The 15,674-nt window shown below is 44.3% G+C and overlaps 1 protein-coding gene across 4 annotated transcripts in view; it reads left to right on the top strand.

Annotated features, from left to right (window-relative positions):
• Nucleotides 1-15,674, top strand: part of ABCA1 (ATP binding cassette subfamily A member 1) — a 154,886-nt gene that overhangs the window by 31,061 nt on the left and 108,151 nt on the right. For all 4 annotated transcript variants that reach the window (XM_068234425.1, XM_068234428.1, XM_068234427.1 and 1 more), the window contains exons 2-3: nt 549-699; nt 9,998-10,091. In XM_068234425.1, coding sequence (XP_068090526.1) covers nt 634-699; nt 9,998-10,091 — 160 coding nt within the window. In that variant the 5' untranslated portion in view covers nt 549-633. The remainder of the gene's footprint in view (nt 1-548; nt 700-9,997; nt 10,092-15,674) is intronic.

The raw sequence follows: 15,674 nt of genomic DNA, 5'->3' as shown, positions 1-15,674 counted from the left end.
TTGCACACCCTGTGCGATACCCTATTGCCGACAGTTGGCTGGTTGGTTAGCTGAAAGAGAGAGAATGCAGATTTGTTCACAGAGAAACACTGCCGTTTTCTGTGGACTCAAGTGTTACCTCAGCCTTAACATTATCTTCAAATTCCATATTGAATCTGTGAAGTGTTTTGAACAGTGTATGGGTAGCTTAGATTAGTTTCAGAGCAGGTATATAAAGAGGAAATATATTGCTCAATATGAAGGATTGTGTGGGTGGAGACTTATTTCTGACAAAGTAAAAAATAAGACACTTTCACTGTGGGTGTCTGGAGAGTTATAATGGCCATGTATTGAAGCCTGCCATATCTGGCTGATCTTCACTGACAAGACTGCTCAATAGTTTCACAAGCTCATTTCACTATCAGCCATTTGACTATATATCCCACATGAGCAGCGATCTTTGTCACCCGCTTATCCTGCTCACTGCTCACTGATTATGCATGTGCAACCATTTTTTTCTTCTTCAAATCAGGAAGCTTATAGGCATTTCCCTTTCTGACTCTTTTCAGTTAATGAGCAACCTAAAGTCTCTGGTGCTGCAACAACTTCTGCCGGATCTGCAGAGGTGAAGCAGTGTGCACTCTCAGGGAGAAGATGACTTACTGTACCCAACTAGGACTGCTTCTCTGGAAGAACTTCACCTACCGACGGAGGCAGACGGTAAGCTATGTCTTCCTCCACACACCATTTGTCCTTCTCTTGCATTTTATGAACTGTTGCTTAATGTTATATTATTTGTTGGCTTCTCATGCAGTTTGCACAATGTAGTTGTGACATAACCTACTTAACGGATTTTCATCCGGATATCTGTTGCCTTCTTGACGTTGAGTATTATGCTATTTGAAAGCCTTGTTGCTTCTTTTTAGAGCCGAGTTTCTTATTTTCTCTGCATTCTTGTGTGTGTGTATTTACACAACTGCAGATGTTCTTATTCCCAGCAGTCCGTTACATAATGATATAAATGTCTTCATGTTACCATATGCAGAGCTGGGAATGACATCAGTCTGTGACTACATAAACATGAGTTACAGAGTAGGTAGATAATATCTGCTATCCGGACTGTTATATGCCAGACATTTCCAGCTAAATGTACATCGGGTAGCTAGTTGCAGTAATTGTTTTGGGACTACATGTCCCAGGTTGCCTTACTACCTGTAACCTGACAGCAGTCACTGGCATATTGGTTCTTGCAGCTAATATGAGTCCAGTAAGGTCCCATTCACACTTCCATGTTTTATATGCGGGTTCAAGGTGCATTTTTAAATATACCTAAAATCCAGTGAATGTTCTGTACCATTGGTTTCAGTGCAAACCAGTGCATCAAAACTGCATATAAAATGCACTTTACCACCTGCATGGTGCCTATATGAATACATGGTACTACTCTGGATAAGAGAGTCCTAAATTTGAATCCCAGCCAGGACATTATCTGTTGAGAGTTAGTACATTCTCTTCATGTTTGTATGGGTTTCCTCTGGACACTCCAGTCTCTTCCCCATCCCAAACACATATTGGTTCTTTAACTGCCTTACCCCCAAATTGGCAGTAGACTACGGCAGAAACAGTGTTAGCCCCTCAGAAGCTCAATGTTCTCTTGAAAGCACTGCATCAAAAAGATGTCTGTGCTATATATATGTGTAAATAGATAAAACATAAAAAACTGGAACTGCACTAAACTGGAGAGTTGTGCAGGAGTATGTTTTACAGTAGTGTTTCTCGAGCCCCCCCTATTGAGAATAGTATCATCTCAAGTACCTGTTAACCTTATATATTTGTTAGGTGTCCTCAGTATATGTTTATAACTGCTCTCAGACATTCCTTAATTCTTTTAATTAAAAATACATATCCAAGCTTATTTATATACAATTTATTATTTTTTTATTCCTCAAACTCTATTTAACCCCTTTGGGACTAAGGACGTTACAGTTACGTCCTCTGTGTGGCTGTCTGTGGGTGATAGGACGTAACTGCAACGTCCCTGAAGTCCCACCACACCTGACGCAATCGTTCGCACTTGAACGTGGAGAGAGTAAGCTGTCATATGACAGCTGACATCTCCCCTCACTGATCGCTGCTGATCGTAGTGATCACTGAATCGCAGCGGCGGCTGAAAAGGAAGAGAAGGATCCACTCCCCTCTCCTGACGTTCCCCCGGCGATTGTCGCTCCCCGTCTGCTCTGCCCGGCATGCAGCCTCGCACTGCCTCTACTGTCGGGTCCCGGCTTGATGATGTCATCAAGCTGGGACCCGGGTCCCGGCTTGATGATGTCATCAAGCTGGGACCCGGGTCCCGGCTTGATGACGTCATCAAGCTGGGACCCGGGTCCCGGCTTGATGACGTCATCAAGCTGGGACCCGGGTCCCGGCTTGATGACGTCATCAAGCTGGGACCCGGGTCCCGGCTTGATGACGTCATCAAGCTGGGACCCGGGTCCCGGCTTGATGATGTCATCAAGCTGTGACCCGGTACTTAGCGGCAGTGCGAGGCTGGATGTCGGGGAAAGTGGAGTCGGGGATTGCTGCTCCTCGCTGGACCCAGGAAGGTGAGTAATGCAGACTGGGGACACTTTTCTATACTGGAGACACCCATGCCTGACTATCTATACTGGGAATACCTATGCCTGGCTATCTAAACTGGGGACACCTAAACCGGGCAAACTGCTCTGGTCCTGAAGAGGGATTTTAATTCCGGTTGAAGAGGTTAATAGACTGACTATGACAACTTCAAGTATTCCGTGAACCTAACCCAAGTATCTCCAGGTGTACACATACCATGTGTTCAGAACCTAGTTTTTAGAGTATAAATTGCATGGGCAATATACTAAGTGCTGGAATCCATAGCAATTGCATTTTAGTTTACACAAAGGAGATCTCTAGATATAAACCTTGATTTATTTATGTAACTCATTTATACAGTTCTGACTATTTTCCTGCAGCACTTTACAGAGAAAATTAGATGTTTGTATCTCCTTGTCCCTAACTCTTAACCAGATGTTCCTACCTCAATACATATTGAATGGAAGCCAAAGGACATGCCATAATTATTCTTGGATGGAGACCAGAGTAAAACAGAGAAATGGAAACTCAGAACAAAGCACAAATGGCCCATTTTCAATTATCTTTTCTCATGAGTCTTCCTACACCTTATCAATAAAATACCCTTAAGCCCCCAGCGCGAAAAAAAAATCTTAAAAAAAGTTTTTTGTTTTTTTTTTCAAGCTTTGTTTTAGTACTTTTTCAATTGCTAGGTGCTGTTTTTTTTTTGTTGTTGTTTGTTTTTGGTTTTTGTAGCTAAGGTAAAAAATGATCTCCTGGTTGAACACTGTGGAGAAAAGTGTTGAATATGTGCAATTGTTTTAATGGAGGCGGCATGTGGATTTGAGCTGAGGTCCTTTTACATGTTGTGTCATGGAAGCTGGAGTACACATAGGAAACTCACCCACATGATGCACATAAAGTGTTTGGTGAGACAATGGCCTGGAATTGTATAACTGCAAGGTAGAGGGTACCCACTTATCATATATGAGGCAGTTAAGAAAGGGGTGTTACTAGGGTTTCAGAAGACTTGGGGCATTTGGGTATCACATATGTTGATATGTGCAGCATGTTTAGCATTCTGGGGCAAAAAATGATCACGTCAAGTTGTGGGTGGAGCTAAATAATGAGGATGACTTAAAAGTACATGGCTGGAGATTTCATGGTGTAGCTGCTGTTTTACTGTGCCACACTTACTACACCGTAGTATGCCTCATATATTACTATGTCACAAGCAAACATCACTTCCTCTCCTGCCACAGTGCCACACTTCCTTCTAAGAAAAAACATAGATCTGTAACAACATGATTGGAAAAAGCATCAAAATCCATAGGGGGTCTATTCAACAAATTCTCAGTAAGCTGCTGTGCCCGGTGCACACATTCAACAAAATAGCGTAGGGTTTACCTCCCATGCAAACCAAAGCACTATGGGTAAGCATTACTCACTGTGTGCAGAGGCCAGCTGAGCTCACATGTTCATCAACCATAGCTTAAGGAGCTTTCCATGGTGATGATGTGCCCAACAACAAACAAATTAGTGTTAACTAACCACTGACCTTCCCACCACCATCCGGGTAGAGAGGCTGGACCCTATCAGCAGTAGGATTGTTGCCAAAACTCCAACCCAACTGCTGTTTGGCAAGGTAGCTCTTTGGGCATACCCATTAGCTAGGTGAAGTGAGGATTCAGTGCTGTTGGGAATGGCCAGCTCTATTAACAAAAATGCAGCTGGTGGCAGGAAGCTGGTCCATGCAGTTTTATAATTGTTATTTTTCATAACAAAAGCTCTGCTCAGCTGTGCATTAGCAGTGTGTCTTTTGCGTGCGTAGCTTGAAATCACTGAAGAACATGAGTGATCATGCAGATGTGGCTGGTCTTTATGAAGAACTGTCAAATATTAGATGACAAGTGTTGCCATCCCTGACCTGTATGTTTCATATCAGACCATAGTGGGGGTTGCTGAACGGTAGGTGAGTAGGAAGTTGCTCAATTGTAACTCTGTGAGCACACCCACAACATCAACTTTGTTTAATAAATCTTAGCTGCTTGGGATTTCTCGATGAAGTATTTTAAATGATCCAGGCTAGGCAGGCAAAATCCTACCATGTAACAGCAATCACTTTGCAGGGTCATTTATGTTCCCCAGTGATCTCTAGCCCAAAAGAAACTAGTAAATCAGGCTTACTGTCTGCAGTAGTGAATTTAATTCTAGTGAATTAAATTTGTTATTAGAGGCAGTCTTTAGAGATCTGGTTCAGCACACCATCTGCTTCAGAGATTAGACAAATGTATAGAATGAACCCTTTACCATGATAACAAGCACAGAGTGCATCGAGTCACATGCTGTGCCCTGCAGAGCCCTTTGCTTGTTTTCCTGAATATGATATATGCTGAGCAAGTAAACTCTTTCCCTCCTTCCCTTGTCTTATTATCATTGTTGACCATACAACATGACCGCACTGGGTCAGATGTCAGCATTACAAAACTACTCATTTTGCTGAGTACAGAAAAAGAAACTGAGCAGCTAATATATTTCCAGATAATACAATTTAAGTAACAAGCCAAAAATACTAAAAAGGTCATATCACACTTTTAACACTTTCATACCACCAGGGCCGGATTTGTACTTTACAGCGCCCAAGGCCCACTGTCACTAGTAGCCCCCCCCCCCCCCTCCCCTGCAGCATAGATCAAAGAAGCAGTGCATGCTCCATCCACTCATGCACCCTGTAATTTTGTGCTCCTGCCCTGATGTGCACAACAGCCCGTAGTGTTCTGGGCATGCACACTTCAGAAATGATACTTGTGTATGAGGAGCGCTTGACCTCATATCTCTCTGAGTCCTGTCGCCCTTTTGCTTTTACTGTCCAAGGCCATGGCCTTTGTGCCCTTCCAAGAAATTCAGCTGTTTCCTGGGCAGTCTATAGTCCATATAGAAAGCACTGAACATTGTCCTCTGTAATGAAGTCATCAGTGAAGGAACCGATCACATTATGCTCCCCATATCTATGTTCTTTTCAGTTCATGAGGCAGAGAAGCCAAAGACCTAGGAAGAAAAGGGGATTATTGTGACCCGCGTCAATCATCAAAGAAAAGCAGGCAAATTGGCCATTGAATACAGCTTCCAAACTGCTGTACTGTGAGATCTGCTATTATGTCTGAGGGACTTCCTTAGCAGACCAGAGTTATAAACAGACACAATGAGGGCTGGATTACTTCTGATCGGGAAAAAAAACTGGCATCCACTTTGCTACCATTATCTATCTATGCAGGGGCGTAACAATAGACCCTGCAAGGGATGCAGCTGCAGGGGGGGCCAGAAGCCACAGGGGGCCCTGTCCTGAGAGGCTGACAACTCACGCAAGGAGAGAAAACTTTCTGCTCTCTGCACAATTGTTCTAATGACTGCATCTGCTCAGCCACTGATAACGAACCATACAAAGTTTTGTAGACAAAGACTTGTAGACAGTACTTATTAAGTGTACAGGGGAAGGGGGCCCCATCCAAAGTTTTGCAGGGGGGCCCAGTGATTTCTAGTTACGCCCCTAATCTATGGTTATCTCTATATTAGCTCAGAGAAGAATTCAGCTTACAGAAGTTACATCAATAAAAGATGAATTCTGATTAGCCACAGGTTAGTGCATTTTGGGTTTTCAATAAGCTCTTACTCCCATTTTATGAATCAGTGCTTCATCACAAAAGTTGTTATTGACGTGTCTAATCAGAAATATTGCACATAAGCAAAAAGAAGAACTCCCTTTATTTCTGCTCCGCCGAGTGAAAATCAATGAGCAAACACACTGTCTGGCATAAAAGCTTTTTTTTGTGACAATGGACTGTTTATTGCAAGTAGGTCATTTGGGCACCAACATAGCTGCAGTAAATGGGCACCGAATAGACTGCAGTGTTAATTGCTGCTATAGCGGAGCACAGAAAGTAATGCAGGTGCCGGATAAATATCAGGATTAGATGGCTGGCACTCAATTAATAGCGGACGAGGGTGTGAATTAAGCTGTGAAAGCAGCGTGTATATTGGCAAAAATTGCAGTGGGGAGGGGGTTTATTGTGAGGATAGGCATTGGTATAAGGGGGGAGGGAGGTTGGTGTGAGAATAGGTTATAGTTAGGCAATATATATTGTCAGAGATTGTGGTGGGGCGGGCCGGTTAGGGTTGGGCACCAGTAGAGTGAAAGTTTGTGTAGTTAGTAAAATATTGGTATCATTTTACTATTGGAATTAGCCACTGACTATAGTGGAATATCAGTACTTTTACCGCTATTCCATTAGCGGAGCCCTTTTTAAATTAACCTACTGGTTAATTTCCTTGACTACTCCAACTTTTAATATAGACTTGGCTACCCAGCCAGTAAAATGGCATGTAAATGCTACAGCCTAAGAGAAAAGTAGGGTTACCGAAACTGCTGCTTTGTTACAGATAATATACAGCATCAGGGCAGCTGCTTCAGGCCACGAGGTGGAAATCATCCAATGACAGAAAGGTTACAACCACTCCCAGGCATTCAGGCATTGGTGTAACTTGGGAAGTCCACATTACCCTTTTAAAAAAATTTGCAGTGGAAAGAAACAGAGCAGGGATTAGCGCATACTTTGTTGAGGAGCAATGTTGAAAAGGATACTATTTACAATGAACGTTATCATTAAAAGTAAAGGCTGCTTAACCCTGTGATAGCATGTTTCCTATTGACTGATCACACCTTAAAATAAAGTCTTTACATGAATTTGGAGTTGAACATGGTAGTCGATTGACATATGCTCCCTGTTTATCAGTTTATCAGCTCTCCTTCTGTAAACAGGCCCTCGCTTTTCTGTGACTTCACATCAGTTCAAACCTTCCTTAACCTCCCTGGCGGTTTATTTATTTTGCCAGGGAGGCTGCAATGGGGTTTTTTTTTAATTAAAAAAAAAATATTTCATGCAGCCAACTGAAAGTTGGCTGCATGAAAGCCCACTAGAGGGCGCTCCTGAAGCGTACTTTCGATCGCCTCCGGCAATCGAAAGTAACAAGATAGGCCGCAATGAGCGGCCTATCTTGTTTCGCTTTCCTCGTCGCCATGGCGACGAGCGGAGTGACGTCATGGACGTCAGTCGACGTCCTGACGTCAGAGCTGCCCGATCCAGCCCCTAGCGCCGGCCGGAACTGTTTGTTCCGGCTGCGCTGGGCTCGGGCGGCTGGGGGGACCCTCTTTCGCCGCTGCACGCGGCGGATCGCCGCGGAGCGGCGGCGATCGGGCAGCACACGCGGCTGGCAAAGTGCCAGCTGCGTGTGCTGCTTTTTTCAGAATCAAAATCGGCCCAGCAGGGCCTGAGCGGCGACCTCCGGCGGCATACCCCGAGCTCAGCTCGGGATTACCGCCAAGGAGGTTAAAGCGGAATATAACCCTGCATTTCAACTTTGCTCTAAAACATTATTTACAGTATATTATATGCAACCAGCATTTTTTTTTTACTAGACCAGCATTGGAAGGGTTAGGGCCCGTTCACACTGAACGCGTTTCCAGCCGCGTTTTGGAAACGCGTGCAGGTGGCCGACACGCACGACATCAGACATTGTATAGAGTGCAATGTCTGATGTTCACACTGCATGCGTTCCGGACCTGTGCGGTTCGGGAACGCATGCTGCACGCAGATTTTACAAAAACGCGCGGCTGTCCCATTCACTTTTCAGTGATGGGATCAGCCACGCAACGCATACGAACGCGGATGGCGTGCATTCGTACGAGTTGCGGTCCGCATGCGTGGCCGTCCGCATTTTGCAGTCTGAACGGGTCCTTACACAGGGCTTTAAAGTTCCTGGAGATTTCTGCAGACGCATCCGAAGCTGAAATAGATACATTTTGTTTACATAAATGTATATAAGTGTTGAATGTGAATCACTCTCTCTCACTGAGAAGGAGCTTGGAGGACAGCCAAAAAGTGTGTGTCATTTATCAATAGATACATTCAACTAAATAGAATGTATCTATCTGAACTTCTGCATATCTCTCCAGGAACTTTAACCCTTCCAATGCTGGTCTAGTAAAAAAAAATGCTTTTTGCATATAATATGCTGTAAATAATATTTTAGAGCAAAGTTGAAATGCAGGGTTATATTCCGCTTTAATGTCATGCAGTAACAAAAGCGTGCGAGGCAAGATTCAGGTTTTTCCATAGCATATTGAAGGCCAAAATTAAAACTCCATATTATTTTATAGCTGCTGTCCTTATTTATCTAGTAAACTGATTGACAGTGATGTGTTTCAAGTGTCACAAGTGAGCCAAATGGTAGAAGTTTTAGTTTACAGTACCAGAGAAGTCTCACCTCCATCAAGGCCGCAAGAAGTGAGGACACTGTGCAGCCAGCAACCCGACCCTCCCATGGGCAAGACTCTTGTACAGTTCTCAACGAGACAACGAGTTGAGGTCAGAGATCGAGACTATATTTGATTGACAAGCCATTATCGCTGTCACCTGAGGGAGGAAAAGTTTGCATAAAGCTGGCCAAACGTTACGTGTACTGCCTGAAAGTGTAAAGTGTACCGGTGTATAGTGAATATACCATAAGGAGAGATAATACAAGTTTTGTGAATTAACCCCATTGTATCACATTATAGATATAAGCTGTGACATAAAAGCGAGACTTTAAATTTCCTAAGTGAATATATATGAGCCCACCTGGACTCTTGGTGCCCTCCTCAAATGTGCAATGTTTCTACTCTGAATGAAAACATTGCTGCCGAGTTACCCCATTAGAAGACATACTTGATAGCTCAAACTCTGTTTCTAGGAGACCCAAACTGAGTGAAAGCACACTAGTGAAAAGGCCTGAAATGAAATTGGCAGGAACCCTGCATATGCAGAACGCTTTTATTTTTCCTGCAAAGGTCCCCCAGAGAGATCAGACTGGCTCAGTTAACCTTTACACAGGGATGGGATGCAGTTCTTGGAATTGGATTTAAGTGGGGCCCCTCTGTGTGAAATGATTTATGCAGTTCCTTCACAGTATCCTTACCCATATTTTAACCTGTTGCTGCCCATTATTGTCCATTCATATGAATTCAGTAGAACTGCACTATTCCCAGCTGAAGTTTAATGCTACAGAAAATGAAATATAACGATTATCTATGTCTCAGAAATGATTATCGAGTACAAAGCCATTCACTGTAGGAAAATAACTTAATCAGATGTGACTTAGATCCAGACACAGTTGTTATTTGGGCAGTGGCCACAAAGGGTAGCAAATTCTGCTAAATGTCATTATTCACAGTAATGGCACCTTGCATTAATCCACTGACAATGACAAAGAGTCACTGTAATGTGTTGCAGATCTTACAGTTTCTGGGAAATGTGTGTATTGTTGTTATTGGTGCAGTGTGAGTAAAGAAAAAGCAATAAAAGTATGTATCTGTTTTCTTTATTTACAGCTGCAGCTGCTGGTGGAAGTAGCGTGGCCTCTGTTCATCTTCTTCATTCTGATATCTGTACGACTTTCCTATCCACCTTACGAACAACATGAATGTAAGTATGATCTATAGAACAGAAGGGGAAAGCTTCATGTGCCTTGACTACATTGATAGATGTATAGAGATCATCAGTCGTGATTTATTGATGATTCTATTAGTGGTATGACTGCAATTGGTAACATTAGCATTGTGTTAATACAGTTGCGTAGTCCAAGTTGTGGTTTCCCAAAATCCACATTACAAAACTAAACCTCCAGGTTTGCAGAGAATTAGCCCTTTGTGTGTTTGTCTGTCTGTCTGCCTCTCAATCTAATAGAGTTGTACTGTATGTGTGTAGCAGAAGTTGTTGAGAAGCATGTGATATTAATCAGGTAATGCGTTTTAAGGCATCACTTTTCTGGCCATGATTATGTGCAGGGGTCTCAAACTCGCGGCCCGCGGGCCATTTGCGGCCCTCGATACAATATTTTGTGGCCCTCGCCAGCAAAAGCTTCCTTATGGTTCGCTTCAGTGCTCCCAAGTAATTCGCCGCATCCCCGCCGCTAAACTAGGGCTGCAGAGCCCCCAAATCGCCCGGGGGGCAATCCGCCGGCATTTCCTGGAAGGGGCAGAGCTTTCAGCTTCAGCTCTGCCCCTCCTGACGTCAATCGCCGCCTCTCCCCGCCCCTCTCTGCGAAGGAAGAGTGAGAGGGGCGGGCAGAGGCGGCGATGCACCGCGATTGCGAAATTCCTTATGCGGCCCAGCCTCATCCTGACTTTGCCTCCTGCGGCCCCCAGGTAATTTGAGTTTGAGACCCCTGATTATGTGTCACTTCTATTTTATGTGTAGGTTGAAACAGGAAGTAATCACAGCAAATCAGGGCCTTACAAAAGTAGCCAGGGAGCTGTAAATCAGGTTAGGGTTCCTCTTTCCCCACTGTAGACACTTGCATTCCAAAAGATTACTCCACCTCTACCTTGAAGTGTACCTGAGACATTTAAAAGTGAAGCATTGATACTTACCTGGAGCTTCCTCCTGCCCCATGCAGGCCGTGGGCTCCCTTGGGCTGCCTGGGGCTGGAGGAAGCCACCGGTACGGTAAATATCGATGCTTCACTTTAAATGTCTCAGGCTTCCTTTAAGGTGGCCACACACAATATGATTTCTTTTCAATTCCAGAATAAGAAATCAGCCTTTTTGATTGTAACATTTGAAAAATATGCCTACTGTATCGCTCATATTTTCCGTTTTTTTCCCCAATAATGAAAAAAATATTGAAAACTTGAGTCTATAAATCAAGAAATGGACAATCTATTATACACCATTCAATTTTCATAAACATTTAAGAGAAGAATCAGCCACTCCCGATCAACTTACAAAACAGAAAATTCCATCAGATTTAGGTTTTCTCGAATTGCTGAAAAAAAAAATCAAATTTTTTTATTGTATTTTGTGTGAAGGGAATATTCCCATTATTGTGCTCACAGACAGAGTTACCGATAAAGCTCTCTGGCACAACATTTGGGACACTTCGTCCTTGGAAGGAATGCAACTCTACATTTGTTCACATCTGCTTATTCATCCATTGAATAAAAATGAGTGGAATAATTCTTCTAACATGCAGATCTCTACTGAACAGGAAGTGGAAGCCGTGCTAGTAAATATAAGCATTAGATGCCAGTCAATTAGATGGCTAGTGATTAATTAACATACAGTAGCTGCCAGCTAACTGATCAACAGCTGGTAGTGGCTTGCATTTGCTAACATGGCTTCCACCTCCAGAGCCAGTGGAGATTTGCATTTTCACTCCCACTGATGTAAATCTATTAATTTATATTTATCTCTCTAGCTAGATATCAGTATATAAAACACATCTGCCAATATATCCATCATCTACTAATGATTCTACAGTTTTAAATTTGTAGATCGAGTAATTGTATATACTGTAAATGCTTGCATAAAGTCTAAAGTACCCAGGTAGCGTATTTGCACGGTTACACATATGCCATCAGTCACAGACGCTCTGTGGTCAATTGCTACCAGATGCAACATTGGGCTTCCTGTAGTTTATGGAAAACTGTAAAATTTTGCTGTGGTTAATTATGCTTAAATATGCCTTGCACCACACGAAGCCCACTTTTCCTTCAGCTTTCATCTGTGATTAACCGCATGTGATTTTTGTTGCGTGATTGAGATAAATTGTACATGATCTTTGTCCTTGAAGTTGTCCATACAGCCATCCTTACTGGCCTGATTGCTTCTTTCCCTAATCCTAATACTTACTTAGAAGAACTTAACAGTCTACCACATGGCATATGGTGATTATAATCACGAATTAGGAAAGGTCTTATGTATAGACAATTAGACATAATTCATTTTGCTGACCTGATCATTCAGAATCCGTGAAAGGAGTTGGGCTCAGACTGTGGCACAGGGCCTGTAAAACGTTTTCAGTGAATAACTGCAGAATCTAATGAAAATAAGTCAATTTCCTAATAAGCTATTAGTACCTTTCTGTGAGTGGAGATGCACTTTAAAGTGTACCTAAAGTAAACCTTAGTTTATAATAGCTGCCTTAGGTGCCTATTATAAAAGCTGCGATTAGCGCTGACATTTGGTCGCACGGCAGCGCCCGCTATTGGGTGCCTCTGGTGCCGAAATGTACCTTCTTTGCTGCAAATCACGGCTTTTATAATGGCCGCAATGGGCGGCAAAGGAGGTCAATTTTGGCACCCGCTATTGTCCGCCCGCGGGGATCGAGCGGGGTATCGATCCGGCGGGTCATCGGACCTGTCGGAAATTATCAATCGAGCCGTTAGCGGCTCGATTGATAAGGGCGCATCGGCCTGTGTATGCTGAGTTCTGAGTTCTGAGTTTTTTCTTCAGGTTTGCCATAAAGCAGGCTTGATCAAATGCTGTTGTGTCAGTAATTCTGTCTATGGGAGCCTAGGTGTATCTTGTCCATTCAAAGAATGTAAAATATTTTAAAGATTTCATTGAAGGATTGCACTGACACCTGGACACAATTTTCGAGGAAACGGAATGTAATTATGTGGCAGATGTTACATATAAAGCTACGCTGTAACCATAGGAAATGTAATCTTTTTTTCACTTTTTAATTCACATCAGCTATGTTTTCTGTTATATGAAAATTAGTCTGCTTGGTGGCAGAACTTCAATGGCTACCTAGTGCACTAGTCCTCCAGTTTATGGGCCATTGTTTCTCACGTGTCTATTCGGACACACTGCCAGTAAAATGTGCTTCACGACCTGTTTGAACATGCTTTTGCTTCAGGCATTTCTAGAAAGAAGCACTATGATGCTTGATAAATTTAAATATATTTTGCAAACTCCGAAGTGTAGAAGAGTTGTAGCAGCGGTATATCTGTCAAGTGGGAAGTGGAACGGGGGGCGGGGGGGGGTTTGGATTAGATATGTTGCTTTTAATCGATGTTCTTAGTTATCTCTTGCTGGTTCTTGGAAGAGTATTGTAAATATTCTTTCAGCTTTTTTGCAATAACGTTCAGTACAGATTCCTGTTTCCTGTTGACTTTGGCACAGATTTCAGAATACTGAACCTTGAAAGGCCACCAAAAAGTTATGCTTTCCCTTTCAGGAACACTTTGACCCAGAGCAAAAAACTATCATCTAACATTCACCTGCTGCATGCCACGTTCACAGCTCACTGTGACTGGGAAGTTTGATAGTCCTAGGGGAGCCATACTCTATTGGGTTTTTATGGAAAATTTACCATAATCTATTTAGTGCTACATTTTCTATTAGCTTATTATTGATTTTGGACAGTTTAGAAATGAGACACATTTTGAGGATCAGGCAGTGGGTTCAGTGGGTTCAATGACAGCTGCATAGCTTACTACTCGACTTAATGGTACAAATACCTAAATAACAACACCATTCCTATGCTCCTCTAGTCTTATACCCAATAGACAACTTGTAAAAGTTGGGGACCCACCATGAACACACCTGTGTGGGAAGAAGACATATACTAGTTTCAGAATGCTTCTGCATGTTTCCACTGTCCCTAATCTTTCTTTAAGTCTGATCTCTGGCAGCAAGCTTGGAAAATAGCACTGCAGACATCACTGCTGTAGAGATCCTCCAAGTCCTGTTCCAGACCCGTTTCTAGGGCCGTGCGGCCCGTGCCGCCGCCCTGGGCGCCGAAGGACTGTGGGCGCTGTAATGGAGGGGGGAGCCACAGCCGCGGGGAGGGCAGCCCGACCTCTCCCTCCCTTCCTCTCCGCGGGCCGCCCTCCGTGCTCCCCCCTCCGAATGTAACAGCAGGGAAGCGCTGTGTAGGGAGGGCAACTCACCTCCCTGGTTCCAATCGCCGCCTGTCTCCGTCTTCTCTTCATAGCCGCTCATACACACGCTGCTTCCTGTTTACCCGGAAGCAGCATGTGTACGAGCAGCTATGAGGAGAAGACAGAAGAGGAGACAGGCGGCGATTGGAACCAGGGAGGTGAGTTGCCCTCCCTACACAGCGCTTCCCTGCAGTTACATTTGGAGGGGGGAGCACGGTGGGCGCCCGGGAGAGGAGAGGGAGGGAGAGGTTGGGCTGCCCCCCCCCCGCAGCTGCGGCTCCCCCCTCCATTATGGGGGGGGGGGCAGCTACTTATCTAACCTATCCTGGGGGGCACCTACCTAATCTAACCTATACTGGGGGGGGGGGGGGGGGCACCTACCTAATCTAACCTATACGGGGGGGAACCTACCTAATCTAACCTATACTGGGGGCACCTACCTAATCTAACCTATACTGGGGGGCACCTACCTAATCTAACCACACTGGGGGGCACCTACCTAATCTAACCTATACTGGGGGCAGCTACCTATCTAACCTATACTGGGGGGCACCTACCTATTCTAACCACACTGGGGGGGGGGGGGGGGGGGCACCTACCTAATCTAACCTTTACTGGGGGGCACCTACCTAATCTAACCTATACTGGGGGGCACCTACCTTATCTAACCTATACTGGGGGGCACCTACCTTATCTAACCTATACTGGGGGGCACCTACCTAATCTAACCACACTGGGGGGCACCTACCTAATCTAACCTATACTGGGGGGCAGCTACCTATCTAACCTATACTGGGGGGCACCTACCTAATCTAACCTATACTGGGGGCACCTACCTAATCTAACCTATACTGGAGGGCCCCTACCTATCTAACCTGTATTGGGGGCACCTACCTACCTAGCTTATACTGGTGGCAACTATACTGGCTACTTATATTGGAGACACCTACCTAACAAACCTATACTGGGGGCACCTACCTATCTAACCTAGGCTGGGGGCAACTATTCTGACTCCCTATATTAGAGGCACCCACCTAGCTAACCTGTACTGGAGGCACCTACCTATCTAACCTATACCGGGGGCACCTGCCTATCTAACCTATACCGAGGGAACCTGCCTATCTAACCTATACTGGGGGCAACTATACCGGCTACCTATACTGGAGGCACCTATCTGGCTAACCTATACTGGGGGCAACTATACTGGGGCACCTATGCCTGACTACCTATACTATGCCTAGCTACCTATACTGGGGGGGCCTATAGCTGGCTACCTATACTGAGTGCAACTAGACCTGGCTAACCTACACTGCGGACATGTATACCTGGCTCCGCGG

Source organism: Hyperolius riggenbachi, chromosome 1 (genome assembly GCF_040937935.1).
Source record: "Hyperolius riggenbachi isolate aHypRig1 chromosome 1, aHypRig1.pri, whole genome shotgun sequence".
NCBI lineage: Eukaryota > Metazoa > Chordata > Amphibia > Anura > Hyperoliidae > Hyperolius > Hyperolius riggenbachi.
This window is presented reverse-complemented; position numbering and strand designations above follow the sequence as displayed.